The sequence below is a fragment of the Nycticebus coucang genome, chromosome 13 (genome assembly GCF_027406575.1).
Source record: "Nycticebus coucang isolate mNycCou1 chromosome 13, mNycCou1.pri, whole genome shotgun sequence".
NCBI lineage: Eukaryota > Metazoa > Chordata > Mammalia > Primates > Lorisidae > Nycticebus > Nycticebus coucang.
In genome coordinates, this window is record NC_069792.1 from 60,432,603 (window position 1) to 60,447,074 (window position 14,472).

At 42.8% G+C, this 14,472-nt stretch overlaps 1 protein-coding gene across 2 annotated transcripts in view; it reads left to right on the top strand.

Annotated features, from left to right (window-relative positions):
* MATN2 (matrilin 2) overlaps window positions 1–14,472 on the top strand; it is a 148,922-nt gene that overhangs the window by 93,394 nt on the left and 41,056 nt on the right. For both annotated transcript variants that reach the window (XM_053559061.1, XM_053559062.1), the window contains exon 6: window positions 5,661–5,783. In XM_053559061.1, the coding sequence (XP_053415036.1) occupies window positions 5,661–5,783 (123 nt within the window). The remainder of the gene's footprint in view (window positions 1–5,660; window positions 5,784–14,472) is intronic.

The following is a 14,472-nucleotide window of genomic DNA, read 5'->3' on the forward strand; positions in this document are numbered from 1 at the left end:
TGACTCCCCAAACAGGAAGTTACCCATTGTTTTCTCTAAATGTCTTTGCTCACTTATTCTGAGTGAGGTTCCCTAGATTCTGGATTGGCCAAAGGTCCCACTGGCGCTGAGTGGAGTTTCCCTTTGGACTTCCTCCCACTGTCTACCAAAGCATTCTGAGTGTCACTTCTGAGTGTCACCTTCCACTTTGGTCCATGTCCCTGGTGTCCTGAGTGTCCTGCTGGATCCTGCCGACTACGCCAGATGTCGCAGCCCCTAGTTGCCCCTATGGCCCTGGACTCGATCACCGCAGAAAGGAACCAGGCATGACACGGATTAGAAGTACAAGCTTGTAAAAAAAAAAAGTACAAGCTTGTAGGAGGCGGGGGCTATCTTGCAGGATAGCCCCAAGCAACCTCGCAGTAGCCTTTTATTGAGACAGCACAGGACAGGTGAGGAGAGTGTTAGACAATGACTGCACCTGCGGATGAATCGCCCGAGGGTCCGCCCCCCAGCTGCAAATCATCTTGTTCAGAGGTCATCTGGCTCTTGGCGTCCTCTACACCCAGGAAATTTGGCATGCCATTGGCTGATTAATGGAAACATTATTTAAAGAGAAGAATTCTAAAAAAACACATACTCAAGTCTACCTTACTCATTTTATTTTTATTTAAAACACATACATGTACATTTGACAAAAATTACTTTTTTTTATAAGACAGAGTCTCACTATGTTGTCCTTGGTAGAGTGCTGTGGCATCACAGGTCACAGCAACCTTAAACTCTTGGGTTTAAGTGATTCTCTTGCCTCAGCCTCCCAAGTAGCTGGGACTACAGGTGCCTGCCACAATGCCCAGCTATTTTTAGAGATAGGGTCTCGCTCTGCTCTGACTCAGGCTGGTCTCAAACTCATGAGCTGCAATCTACCCGCCTTGAATAAAAATTACTTTTAATTACACTTTAAAAAATATTAATTTTAAATTGATTTGAAGAAAAAATATGATATTTAAAAATCTTTCTTACATAAACCATACCTATAACGTGTTATCTATGATTTTTAGTTTTGGTTTCTTTAAATTGGAGCAAGGATTTGAAGACTTCTATAAAGCAGTCTAACAGCAGAATCCTTATACATTTTAATGAAAAATTTCCCAATCTTTTACACATTTTTCATCCATTCTTGGTCCCACAGCAATTCTGGTTAACAAATTGCCTCAATTCTTTCCAAAGCTTTCAATTTAGTTTTTATTTTAAAAACCCCCTCAATTTATTTTAGTGCTTATATTTTCTTGGTTTTGATTCTACTTAAGTTCATTACAGAAACGTATAGAAATAGCATATATAGGTTTGGAACCAAAAACACCTTTGATGCTTTTTAACAGTGGTTCTCAGAGTTCAGCATGCATCAGAATCACCTGCAGGGTTTATTAAAACACATTCCTGAGCTCCATACTGCAGTGCCTCGTCACTAGGCACTGGGTGGGGTCTGAGAATCAGCATTACCGACAAGTTCTCAAGCAGGAGTTGATGCAGCTGGTTCATTGATCCAAAACCATGCTGTGAGGATCAATGCTTGATAACCATCCGACTCAGTCAGTGGAAGGAGAGCACAGGTGTTCCTCCAAGGCTGCTTCATAAGCACACAGCCCAGTGGGTGAGAGACCTGGGCAAGTGTTCTAAAACATGGTGTTCCACCTGCCTTGAGCATTTAGCATGTTCTGGGCATCAGGCCTCCTACTGTCAGAGGGAATGAAAACATTGATTGATCTGAAGTCTATTCAAAGAGCTTCTTCTATACAGCTTTTTATAAACGACTGGGCCAACACTGGATACTCAACAGTATTGTGCAAAAAGGAGAGTTTAGAAAATGTGGCTTAGACTCAAAAAGGTCTAAGTAGCGCCTCCAACCTCTCTCCAGTCTAAATATGGGGCCAGCATAATATAGGGGAATCCTTCTGATCGCTCCTGTATCCTGCTCATTAAGTGGGAGCACTCCAGACACCTCCTCCTCCTCTCTTCCCTCTCTCTTGTTCCCCCTCCTCTCAAGTTCAATTGAAATGAGTTTTACTCCTATGTGGGCATGAATTAGATCATCTACTGGCTTCATACTTGTATTGAATACATTGAATATTTGCTTTCCCATTCTTGTTATACTTTACTAAGAAGAATGCGTTCCAACTCCATCTAGGTTAATACAAAAGATGAAAAGTCACCATCTTTTTTAAATGTCTGAATAGTATTCCATAGTATACATATAACCATAGTTTGTTAATCCATTCCTGAGTTGATGAGCATTTAGGTTGTTTCCACATCTTGATGATTGTAAATTGAGCTACGATAAACAATCTAGTGCAAATGTCTTTATGAAATGATTTTATTATTCTGCGTAGATGCCTAGTAGTGGGATTATGGGGGTCAAATGGGAGGTCTAATTTGAATTCTTTGAGGATTGTCCATATTTCTTTCCGAAGAGGCTGTATTTGTTTGCAGTCCCACCAACAGTGTAAAAGTGTTCCCCTCTCTCCACATCCATGTCAGCAACTTTGGGACTTTGTGATGTGGGCTAATCTTTCTGGGGTTAGGCGGTATCTCAGGGTGGTTTTGATTTGCATTTCTTTGATGATTAGGGAAGATGAGCATTTTTTCATATGTTTATCAGCCATTTGTCTGTCTAGAGTGAAGGATTTTTAAAGAAAAAAAATCATACATACTCCTACTACCTTAACACAACAAGCATTTTTATTTCTGATTTCCAGGCTTTGCCTCAGAGCTGTATTTTACATAGCTATAATCACTATGAATATACAATTTAGACCTACTTTGTTCCACCAAATTTTGCCTTTCTATTTACAATTATATCATCATAATGGACAAATTAGTGACTGCCTGAGGCCCAAACTGGAGCTCCTGATCTCCTGTGAAACCTGCTTCTCTTACACCTGCCCATCCCAGCTCAGTTGCTTACACCAAAATCCCTGGGGTTAGCTTTAATTGGTCTCTTTTTCTCTTGCCTCAGCGCTAATCCAATGGGAATCTACCAGCCCCATGTGGACACACATACCGGATATATTAGTCTGCTAGGGCTGTCATAACAGAGTGCCACAGACTGGGTGACTTAAAAGAAGGAAATTTTTCTAATCTGGCAGCTAAGAGTCCAAAATCAAGGTGCTGGCTAGGCCATGCTGCCTATGAGACTGGCAGGGAGAGTCCTCGCCTCTTCCTAACATCTGGCGGTGGCTGTGGAAACTTGATGTTCCTCCAGTCCAGCTGCGTCACTCCGGTCCCTGCATCTGTCTTCATCTGGTGCTCTCCCCATGTGGCTGTCTTCACATGGCCTTCTTCTCTCATAAGGACACCAGTCGGAGTGGGCTAGGGCCCACCCTAATGATGGCATCTTAGTTTTATTACTTCCATAAAGGTCCTATTTCCCAATAAGGCAACAGTCACAGTAGCAGGGGTTAGTACTCCAACATATTTTATTGGGGGAAACAGTTCAACTCATAACTCCCAAAACACCACTTCTTCCCACCCCATCCAGGTTAAGGGTGGGATTATTGGAGTAGCCCCCTAACTAGTGTTCTACTGTTACATTTGCCCTATACAGGCTATTCTTAACACGTTGGTTCACCACCAGCAACCCTCAGCTCCGAGTAAAAGCTAAGGTCCTTGCAGTGGCCCACAGGTCCCTCCTGACTGCACTATGTTCCTGTCCCACCTCTCTCCTTGCTCCAGCTGCCCCGGCCGCTTTGCTGGTCCTCTAGCTCACCAGGCGTGTATCCCCCCGCCTCCTGGCCTTTGCATTTGCTGTTCCTTTTGCCAGGATGCCGTCTCCCAGGTACCCTCATGGCTCATACCTCCTTCAACACTCTGCCCAACTGCATCTTCCCAGAGAGGCTCTCCTGACCACCTCCATTACAACCCACTCGCCCCCACAGGCTCCATCCTGTTCTTTGTCTTGTTTTCCTCCAGAGCACTCTTTGTCTTCTAGTAGACTATGCTGTGTACTTACATATTTTATCTTCTGTTTATTCCCCACTCCCACCATCACCACCCAAACATAAGCTCCTTGAGAGCCTCAACTTTTGTGTATTTCGTTATTTGCTTTATCCCTGGAACCCAAAACAGTGTCTACAGTCTAGACCATACTAGGCATTCAGTTAATATTTGTGGAATTAATGAGGAATTGGCCAATGTGTTTTCTCACACTGGATAATTTACTAATCCATTTATCCTTATTAAATGTTCATCTCATTTTCTAGACCTTTTAAAAATCATGTTAAACAATGCTCCTGTTAATAGCTTACTGCATGTAGTTAATGTCACCCCTATGTCAGTCATTTCTTTAGCTCATGTTTCCATCATAAACTTTGTCAAGTTGCCTTACATAAGCATTTTTGTCAATTTATAATGCCACTCACCATTAATGACCATGTCTATGCTGCTTTGCCACCTCTGGGTTTTATTTCATCTTTATTCTGCCAGTTCTATAGGTATGTGTCTTGTGATTGTTTTGATTTGCCCTTCTTTATCTTTTAACTACAATTGTAGCTTTTTATCTTCAGATATGAATTGCCTGATACAGACTCCTAATTTTTTTTTTTGGCAGGAATAAGAAAAAGAAGGTTTTAGATCTATATGTTTTATTTTTTTTAATTTAATTTTGTTTTTTTTTTTGAGACAAAGTCTCACTATGTTGCCCTGGATGGAGTGCCATAGTGTCATAGCTCACAGCAACCTCCGACTTCTGGGCTTAAGCGATTCTCTTGCCTCAGCCTCCCAAGTAGCTGGGACTACAGGCGCCCACCACAATGCCTGGCTATTTTTTGTTGCAGTTGTCATTGTTGCTTAGCTAGCCTGGGCCAGGCTCGAACCTGCCACCCTCGGTATATGTGGCTGGTGCCGTAACCACTGTGCTACTGGTGCTGAGCCTTAGATCCGTAGTTTTTAATCCATACTCTTTTTTCTAATTTTTTTTTTTTTTTGAGACAGAGTCTCGCTCTGTCACCCTGGATAGAGTGCCATGGCATCATCATAGCTCACAGTAACCTCAAACTCTTGGGATGGAGCAATCCTCTTGCTTCAGCCTCCCAAGTACCTGTATAGGTGCCTGCCACAACACCCAGCTAGTTTTTCTGTTTTTAGTAGAGACAAGGGTCTCGCATTTGCTCAGACTTATCTTGAACTCCTGAACAGCTCAAGCCATCCACCTGCCACAGCCTCCTAGTGTGCTGGGGTTATAAGTGTGAGCCACTGCACCTGCCCTCCATACACTTTTTGGAGCAACACATTTTTTGTTTTTTTTTTTTTTTTGGAGACATAGTCTCACTTTGTCGCCCTTGGTAGAGTGCTGTGGCGTTATAGCTCACAGCAACCTCAAACTCTTGGGGTTAAGTGATTCTCTTGCCTCAGCCTCCTGAGTAGCTGGAACTACTGGCGTCCGCCACAACGCCCGGCTTTTTGTTGTTGTTGCAGCAGTTGTCATTGCTGTTTTTTAGCTAGCTGGGTCTGGGTTCAAACCTGCCACCCTTGGTATACGGGGCCGGCACCCTAACCACTGAGCCACAGACGCTGCCCTGGAGCAATAATATATTAATGCTTATTTATATTTATTATAAATATACTTCCATTCTACCATTCTCTGTTTTCATTTCTGATTAAACTCTGTGTTTTATTTTCTACAGCTGTGGACTACTGTGCTTCAGAAAACCATGGATGTGAACATGAGTGTGTAAATGCTGATGGTTCCTTCTCCTGCCGGTGCCGGGAAGGATTTGCTCTTAACCCAGATGAAAAAACGTGCACAAGTAGGTCACACACACACACATACACAGAAGCATTTGATACGATTGCTGTTGGGACTGTGGCCTTGGACATCTTCCAAGCATGGATTAGCATATGATTATGTCATAGGAAACCTCTGCCCCAGCCTGCCTCCGTTCTTGACTGGTTTTAAGACCATAGCCTGCTCTAGCTCAACATCGCCATTCAAGGAATCTGATGAAGGTGTCTTTTATGGGTCACCACACATGGGTGGGTTGTTTCAACATTCGCTGAATCTGCTGATAACCAGATCTCCTTGCCTCATGCCAACTCAGCCTACCCGTGCCCCTCAGTATTAAGAGGGCTTAGGAGTATTTTCACTGAAGCCTTGTGGCTTGTGGGCTTCAGCTCTGACTCCATACAAGTACCAGAAAATTGCTGAGCCAGAAAGAATTGAACGTGGTTTCTTCTGGGTAGGGGAGGGATAGGTGGATGGCAATTTGCAGAGGACTGCTCATTTTTTGTGTGAGATATTTAGCTCTATTTGATTTTATCTCTATACATAAAAATCAGAAGTAGTTTTAGTGTCCAAAATCTGAGCATACAACTCTGTAAACTAAATAATGATCACTAGTTTTGCAAAAGGATTCCAAAAGTATTCTTTTAAGTATGAAGGTATTTGAAGCCCTTAGAGCAGTGATTCTCAACCTTCTTAATGCCATGACCCTTTAATATAGTTCCTATGGGTCATGACCCACAGGTTGAGAACCGCTGCCTTAGAGGATTGAGTGGATTATTATTTTGCTGAAGGGAGGGTCACTTGTTTTTAAAGTATTAGAGCTCAGCATATTTTTTTGTTTTTGTTTTTGTTTTTGTTTTGTTTTAGAGACAGAGTCTCACTTTATAGCCCTCAGTAGAGTGCCGTGGTGTCACAGCTCACGGCAACCTCCGGCTCTTGGGTTTAGGCCATTCTCTTGCCTCAGCCTCCCGAGTAGCTTGGACTACAAGGCGCCCGCCACAACACCCGGCTATTTTTTTGTTGCAGTTTGGCCGGAGCTGGGTTTGAACCCTCCACCCTTGGTATATGGGGCCAGCGCCCTACTCACTGAGCCACAGGCGCTAGGGCTCAGCAGTTTTAAAAAGTTTAATTTTAATAGCAATTTATACTAAGATAGAATTTTAATAGCAATTTATACTAAGATAAGGCATCTCTGAAACATACATCCATGAGAAAGTATAATTTTAATTTATAAAATGTCTATGTATGCATTTCTAAAATATATAACCTTTCTAAAAATGCATCTATAAGTTAAAGCAGGGTACACCTGCACAAAACCTTCTCAAACACAAATTTAACTCCTACTCTTTAATTCTTAAATTTCTCCAGCTCCAAAGCTGGAGATAGGGGAGGATATGGAATTGTAAGGGCCACATTAAGTCAAAAACACCCATCTCTGAAGTCCTAACCAAGTGCCAATAGAAATGAATAAGGTGAGGTCCTTCCTGGAGGAGAAGACACCATGGCTGAGTCTTGAGATTGGACCCATCATTCAGTAGGCAAAGAAGAGTGAGATGGGGCTTCCAGGAGAAGGAAAGCTATGTGACGATATGAACCAGACAGGGTGTTTCAGATCTCCATGACCAGTGTGCAGCGGGCACACACTTGTTTATTTTATTTATTTGCAGAGTAAGTGAACACTCTGCTCCTGTCCTTCTCTTCGGAATATTCTGAGCTACAAAGCAGCAGCCTCGGCTGTGGGAATGGCTAGGGCTTGTGGTTGATGGGCGCATGATTCAGTACTCTCATCAAAAGGGAGGCCCCATGTGCTGGGGGCTGGTCTTGGTTCAAATCCTGACTCTTCTGCTCTTTCTCTGGGTGATCTTGCCTCAGTTTCCTCACCTGTAATAAGGGATGATGATATTGCCAACTTCACAGCATTGTGTTCAAGATGAAATGTGATAATTCATATAAATCATTTAGCAAATTGCCAGGTGCTAAGTTCTTGGGAAGGGATGATATGGCTTCAAAGGCTTTACACTGGAATTTATTGAACATACAGCACAAGCCTAAGTTTAAATGTGCATGAGCAATTGAAGACTTTCACTGGGAGTTGGTTGGGGACATAAGCCATACCCATATAGAACATCTCAGTCACCATTCCAGGAGTTACACAACTGGGGGCCACAGTGTGATGCAGACAAGACCCTGGCAGGAGCTAAGGGAAAGAGACCAGTTAGATCAAAGCAGGAGGAGTGCTGCGGCCTCAGGCTGAGGCCTGGAGGGAAGCACACAGCATAGCCAGGCTCCTTCCTGCCTGTGCAGAATCGCCTTCACCTGATGTCCACCCCACTCCAGCCCCACTTCCCAGAGAGGCGCTGTCTTCCGCACACCGTGGCTCTACCTGTCTCACTTCCCAGAGCCAAGGTCCAGGATGGTGCAGGCAAGGAGGAGTTCTGAGCCCTGGGATCAGGCTGTGCCAGTAGATAGTGCAGTGTAGGGGCCTAGGAGATGAGGTCTGGCTGGGAGTCAGGGGAGGGACTGCTCCACCTGGGAGGTCTCACCAAGCTAGGGACGGAGCCCAGCAGTTCAGCTGTCTCTAGCTAGGCCCTGCCAGACTTAAGACCCAGGGGTGAGCCACCCCCATGTGTGGGCAGGGAAGAGTGCTGGGAAATCTAAGAGGTCTGTGCAGGCTGCACTAGAGTGATAAGTTCCCTTGTAGGGTCCCCTTCCCACCATGCCTGAGGGTAGACAGGAGCCAAACTGGCCAAGAGGGCTACAAGAGAAAGGAGATGCTCAGAGCACTTGGAAAGCTGTGCAAGGAGGAAGAAAGGCAAAGCCAAGTTGTGAGGACTGAGACACTCAGGAGTGCTCCAGAACTGTGGTGGATACAAGAACTGAGAGAGACCAGCTGAAAGGACAGGATGGAGGCAGAAGCTCAGGACCCAGGTGGCCACCCTGTCAGGAAGTGCCAAGGCATATATCCCATCAGCTTCTACGCGAGTCAGCCTGGCCACTGCTGTGATGTGGAAAGATTTAAAAAGAACATTTTCCTGCCATATGTGTAATGCCAGCGCTATGGGAGTTACACATTGATGGTACTTATATGTTTTCTACATTCCACAAGGTAGGAGTTCAAGTCCAGCCTGGGCAAAATGGTGAAACTTTTCTACAAAAAAATTTAAAAAATTAGCCACCAAGTAACAAAAACATTTCTACCCACTTAATGTTTTGAAACTTAAAAAAAAAAAAAAAAAAAGCCACAAGCCACCTACTATTAAAAACAACAACATTGGGCGGCGCCTGTGGCTCAGTGAGTAGGGCGCCGGCCCCATATGCTGAGGGTGGCGGGTTCAAACCCAGCCCCAGCCAAACTGCAACAAAAAAATAGCCGGGTGCTGTGGCAGGCGCCTGTAGTCCCAGCTACTTGGGAGGCTGAGGCAAGAGAATCGCTTAAGCCCAGGAGTTGGAGGTTGCTGTGAGCTGTGTGAGGCCACGGCACTCTACAGAGGGCCATAAAGTGAGACTCTGTCTCTACAAAAAAAAAAAACAAAAAACAAAAAACAAAAAACAATAACATTGTTTAAATATGTACATAATAAAGCATCAATGACAATAACAATACAAATTAACTGTCCATTGTGATGGGGGGCACCTGTAGCCCCGGCTACTTGGGAGGCTGAGGCAGGAGGATTGTGTGAACCCAGTAGTTGGAGGTTGCAGTGAGCTATGATCATGCCACTGCACTCTAGCCTGGGCACCAGAGTGAGACCTCTGTTTCTTAAAAACAAACAAAAACTTTTCACTTCCTATAAACTTGTAAAATAAACTCATATTTTTACATTTCAGTCTATTTTTAACCAAAAGTATATTTGAAAGCTAATCCAATTAGTAATTGTGCAATTATTGTCTAAAAAAGGTAGACTAGTCAATGTAATTATGAAAAATTGATGATTAACCTGAAGTATACAAATAGAGCTTTATGTTCCTGAACAAATACTATAATTTGAAATATGTAAATGATGTTGGAAAAGGGACTACCTTTTATATCAGTTACCCGAAAGCAACCCATCCAAGTCTAGAGGGGAAAAAAATGTGGAAACATATAAGTACCATCAATGTGTAAAATGCTGCCCAGACTTTTTTTTGTATTGTTGTAAAATATGCGTAAGATTTACGACCATAACCATTCAGTAGTATGAATGAAGCACATTAACATTGTAGTAATGGTGCAACCATCATCACCATTCATCTCCAGAATGTTTTCATCATCCCAAACTGAAACAGTACCCATTAAACACCAATTCCCCATTTCCTGCCACCACCTCTATTGCCTAGAAACTACCTTTCTAGTTTCTATCTCTGTGAATTTGACTACTACTCTATATCACCTGGTATAAGTGAACTCATCCAGTATTTTGTTCTTTGGTGTCTGGTTTATTTCATTTAACATAAATGTCCTCGAGGTTCATCCATGCATGTGACAGAATTTCCTTCCTTTTTAAGACAGCATAATATTCCTTGGTATACTTGCAAAGATACCCCATTTGTAGTAGAGACAGGGTCTCACTCTTGCTCAGCCTGGTGAAATCTTTACTCTTGAGCCAAGAAAGAACATTTTTTTTTTTTTTGTAGAGACAGAGTCTCACTTTATGGCCCTCGGTAGAGTGCCGTGGCCTCACACAGCTCACAGCAACCTCCAACTCCTGGGCTTAAGCAATTCTCTTGCCTCAGCCTCCCGAGTAGCTGGGACTACAGGCGCCTGCCACAACGCCTGGCTATTTTTTGGTTGCAGTTTGGCCGGGGCCCGGTTTGAACCTGCCACCCTCGGTATATGGGGCCGGCGCCTTACCGACTGAGCCACAGGCGCCGCCCAGAAAGAACATTTTTAATTGAGACAGAGTCTCACTCTTTTGCCCCCAGAAGAGTGCCATGGTATCATAGCTCACAGCAACCTCAAACACTTTGATTCAAGCGATTCTCTTGCCCCCACCTCCCAAGTAGCTGGGACTACAGGCACCTGCCACAATGCCCGGCTTCTTTCAGAGACAGGGTCTTGCTCTTGCTCAGGCTGATCTTGAACTCACGAGCTCACCAATGAGAAAGAACATTCTCAGATATTCAGTGTCTTTTCACCAGAAAGTCATACAGAGGACTTCAGTCCACTAGCTAGAGAGTCATGTCTTTGGTATCACAGAGACTGTAGGGTTCAAGTCTAATGACTAATCATCTAATACCTGTAATGATGAATAAAGGCAATATGGACTTCATAGTTTACATGTTGCTCTGTATTATTTTCCGACTTTGAAATCATTATGCTCTTTGTTTTTTAAACTCCCTTGGTAACTTGGTTGACATGTCTATCATTCTTCAAATAAGAATGCTTTGCACAGACTAAGGCAATGAATGAATATTCCGTGCTTAAAAGTGAGACACAGGGCTGGGTGCAGTGGCTCACGCCCATATCCCAGCACTCTAGGTGGCCAAGGTGGGTGGATCACTTGAGCTTGTGAGTTCAAGATCAGCCTAAGCAAGAGCAAGACCCTGTCTCTGAAAGTAGCCGGGCATTGTGGCAGGTGCCTGTAGTCCCAGCTGCTTGGGAGGTGGGGGCAAGAGAATCACTTGAATCAAAAGTGTTTGAGGTTGCTGTGAGCTATGATAACATGGCACTCTTCTGGGGGCAAGAGAGTGAGACTCTGTCTCAATTAAAAACAAAAAGGGAAACACAATATGTGTATAAAACACATTTTATGCTGATTCAACCAGACAGTATTGGTTGTCAGTGTTCCTGAACAGGAAATAGTTAATGTGCTGAGCCCTACTCCCTTCCTACAGCCTGTAATATGCCCCACTTTTGTGAGGGCCTGTGTGCATGAATCAAAGACTCTCAGTTAGAGAGGCCTTAAAGTTCAACCTAGTTCTTGCCCAACTGACCATCCAACAATGTTCCCCCCAGGGTGCCATCTGTCCAGCCTGCACTGACAGGACACTCCCTATACCCCAGTGCGGTTCATGCCACTTTGTACAGCTCTGACTCTTAGAAAGTTATTTCCCAGCCTGAGCTAATATCTCCTCCTTTGCTCTTAACAGAACAAATTGAGGCTTCTTACATTCTTCATGGTCACAAAGAATGAGTCATATCAGAATAATTCTATTTCCTTTAGCAGACTAGCCAGGCGTGGAAAATGTGGTAGCAACTATCTAGCCTTTAACAGGCATTTGGCCAATTTGCTAAAGAGAGCCCCATGCCTTGTGGACTCAATGGAGAAATGTGTGCGAAATGAAAGAATGATTGGTTGGGCTTGTAACTGTCTGAATGTCTGTGCCCGGAGGATGCTGACTACTGAAATGAGGTTCTCCTAGAAGGAGATTTTTAAACAGCCTAGTGGGAAGAAGTCTGGAGGAGGCCCTGAGAGCTACCTTCCGTGCTTAGTGACCCCATGTTGGTTCTTGGCATGCAATGTTTACATATCTGAACCCTCACAAAACACACCAGTGAGAGTAATACCAATAATCATTTGTTCATTCAACAAGCATTTGTTGAGCACCTACTATGTGCCGAATGTGGTTGATTGCCAAAAAAAAGGTCCATGCATACTCTTCGTGATATCTGACACCACAGATGAGCAAAAAAAGTCCTCACATAACCAGTCTGCACTTCAGAGGCCCTTGTTCTAGACCAGTGGTTCTCAACCTTCCTGATGCCACAATGTATTTTCATTGTTAAAAAGGGGTCACAACCCACAGGTTGAGCACCGCTGTTCTAGACCATCACTTTTGCTCAGAACACTCTGTGCTGATGGAAATGTTCTGTCTGCACAACACAGCGCAGTAGTCAGGAGCCATAGGTGGCTGTTGAGCCCTGGAGATGCAGCCAGTGCAACTGAGGAACTGAATCTTTAAACTTTATTTAATTGAATCAATTTTAATTTAAATAGCCACATTCAACAGCATGGTTCTAAATTAAAGGAGGCTAAACAGATATGAAAACTAAATACAGTCTCAGATCCTAGACTGGATCCTGTTCTGGAGGATGAAAAATGTCTTAAAGAGCGTTATTATATTAGCTGATGAGACTAGAATGTGGGTGATAGATTACATGAAAGTATCGGTACAAATTTATAAGATTTATAACTGCGCTGTGGTTATAATAAGGGAATATTGCTTCTCTTAGGAAGCACACACTATATTTAAGGGAAAAGGGGCCAGGATATATGTAACTTACTCCAGAGAGTTCTGAGAGATGACCAAATGGTCATACAAATGGGGTAAAATGTTAATAGTAAGTGAATCAGTATAAAGAGTACATAGATGTTTCTTATACTATTTTTATGTTTGCAACTTTTTGTAAGATTGAAATAGTTTCCAAATAAAAAGTTTAAAAAATGCTCTCATATGCAACTATTGAAGTTATGTTTTTTAAAAAGAGTCCCAGTCTTTGAAAGATACATAACGAAATAATTACAGACAAAATGATACAATGTCTGGGGCTTGCTTCAAAGTAGTACAGTGTCTTACTATGGGCAGTGGGGGTTTAGATGGAGGAAGAGCAGCCAGAGAGTGATTCTCTTGAAGCTGGGTGATGTGTGCATGGATTTATTATATTATACTGTTCTGTCCATTTTTGTACATGTTTTAAATTCTGTGACTTTGAGTTGGGAAAAATCAGCATTTACTCAATGTTTTTCCTTTCAGGAATATTGTATGCTTTTCCCTTACTCATTTTTTTTTTCTTGTATAAACCGGGAAAACCCTTTTATACCAAATCCTTCGTTATGAAAATTATTTATGAAATTTGAATGTTTCTTTCTCTTTCTTTCTTTCTTTTCTTTTTTTTTTTTTTTTTTTTTTTTTGAGATAGAGTCTTACTTTGTCTCCCTGGGTAGAGTGCCCTGGCATCATGGCTCACAGCAACCTCAAACTCTTGGGCTCAAGCAGTCCTCTAGCCTCAAGGCTAGTCCAAGTAGCTAGACTACAGGTACCTGCCACAATGCCTAGTTATTTTTAGAGGTGAGGTCTCACTCTTGCTCAGGCTGGTCTTAAACTCCTGAGCTCAAGCAATCCACCTGCTTCGGCCTCCCAGATTGCTAGGATTACTAGCAGGAGCTACTGTGCCTGGCCTGAATGTTTCTTAAAACAATAAAAATTCTCATCAAAACAAAGACTTCTTTTAAGACCCCGTAAATGGCCACTTATTTCAAGCAATGTATCCCAGTTCCCCTACTTTGCTCAGACACTTCAATAGAACTGTCTCTTTCCATATTTAAAAATACTTGCACAAGTAAAATTTCATTATAATGCATTTAATGAAACCCTCTTTTTTTCCTGAATATTTGGTTTAAGTTAGTGTATTCCTAGAGATCACATTCTCTGACTGTGAATCTTCAGATGAAAAATCCTATTTATGTGCAGCTGTGTCCAGTGGGATGATGAGGAGCTGTTTTGAATAGTTATGCTTGTCATTCCTAGACCTTATATTTCCCAGGATGTGATTTCATATCCTATTGTTTGAGGGGGTTAAGTGGTTTGGCGTTTGATTTTGGGAAAGTTAAATTGTTTTAATTGCATAAATCCCATAAAACCCTCAGCTAAATTCTCTCAATTGCATAAATCCCATAAAACCCTCAGCTAAATTCTCTCTTCCCAGCCTGTAACCTGGCAAACAACAACCCCTTTTTATTTTAAAACAATAAAATGTTTTAAGCGGCTCTTCCATGAACCAAGACAAGGAAAGC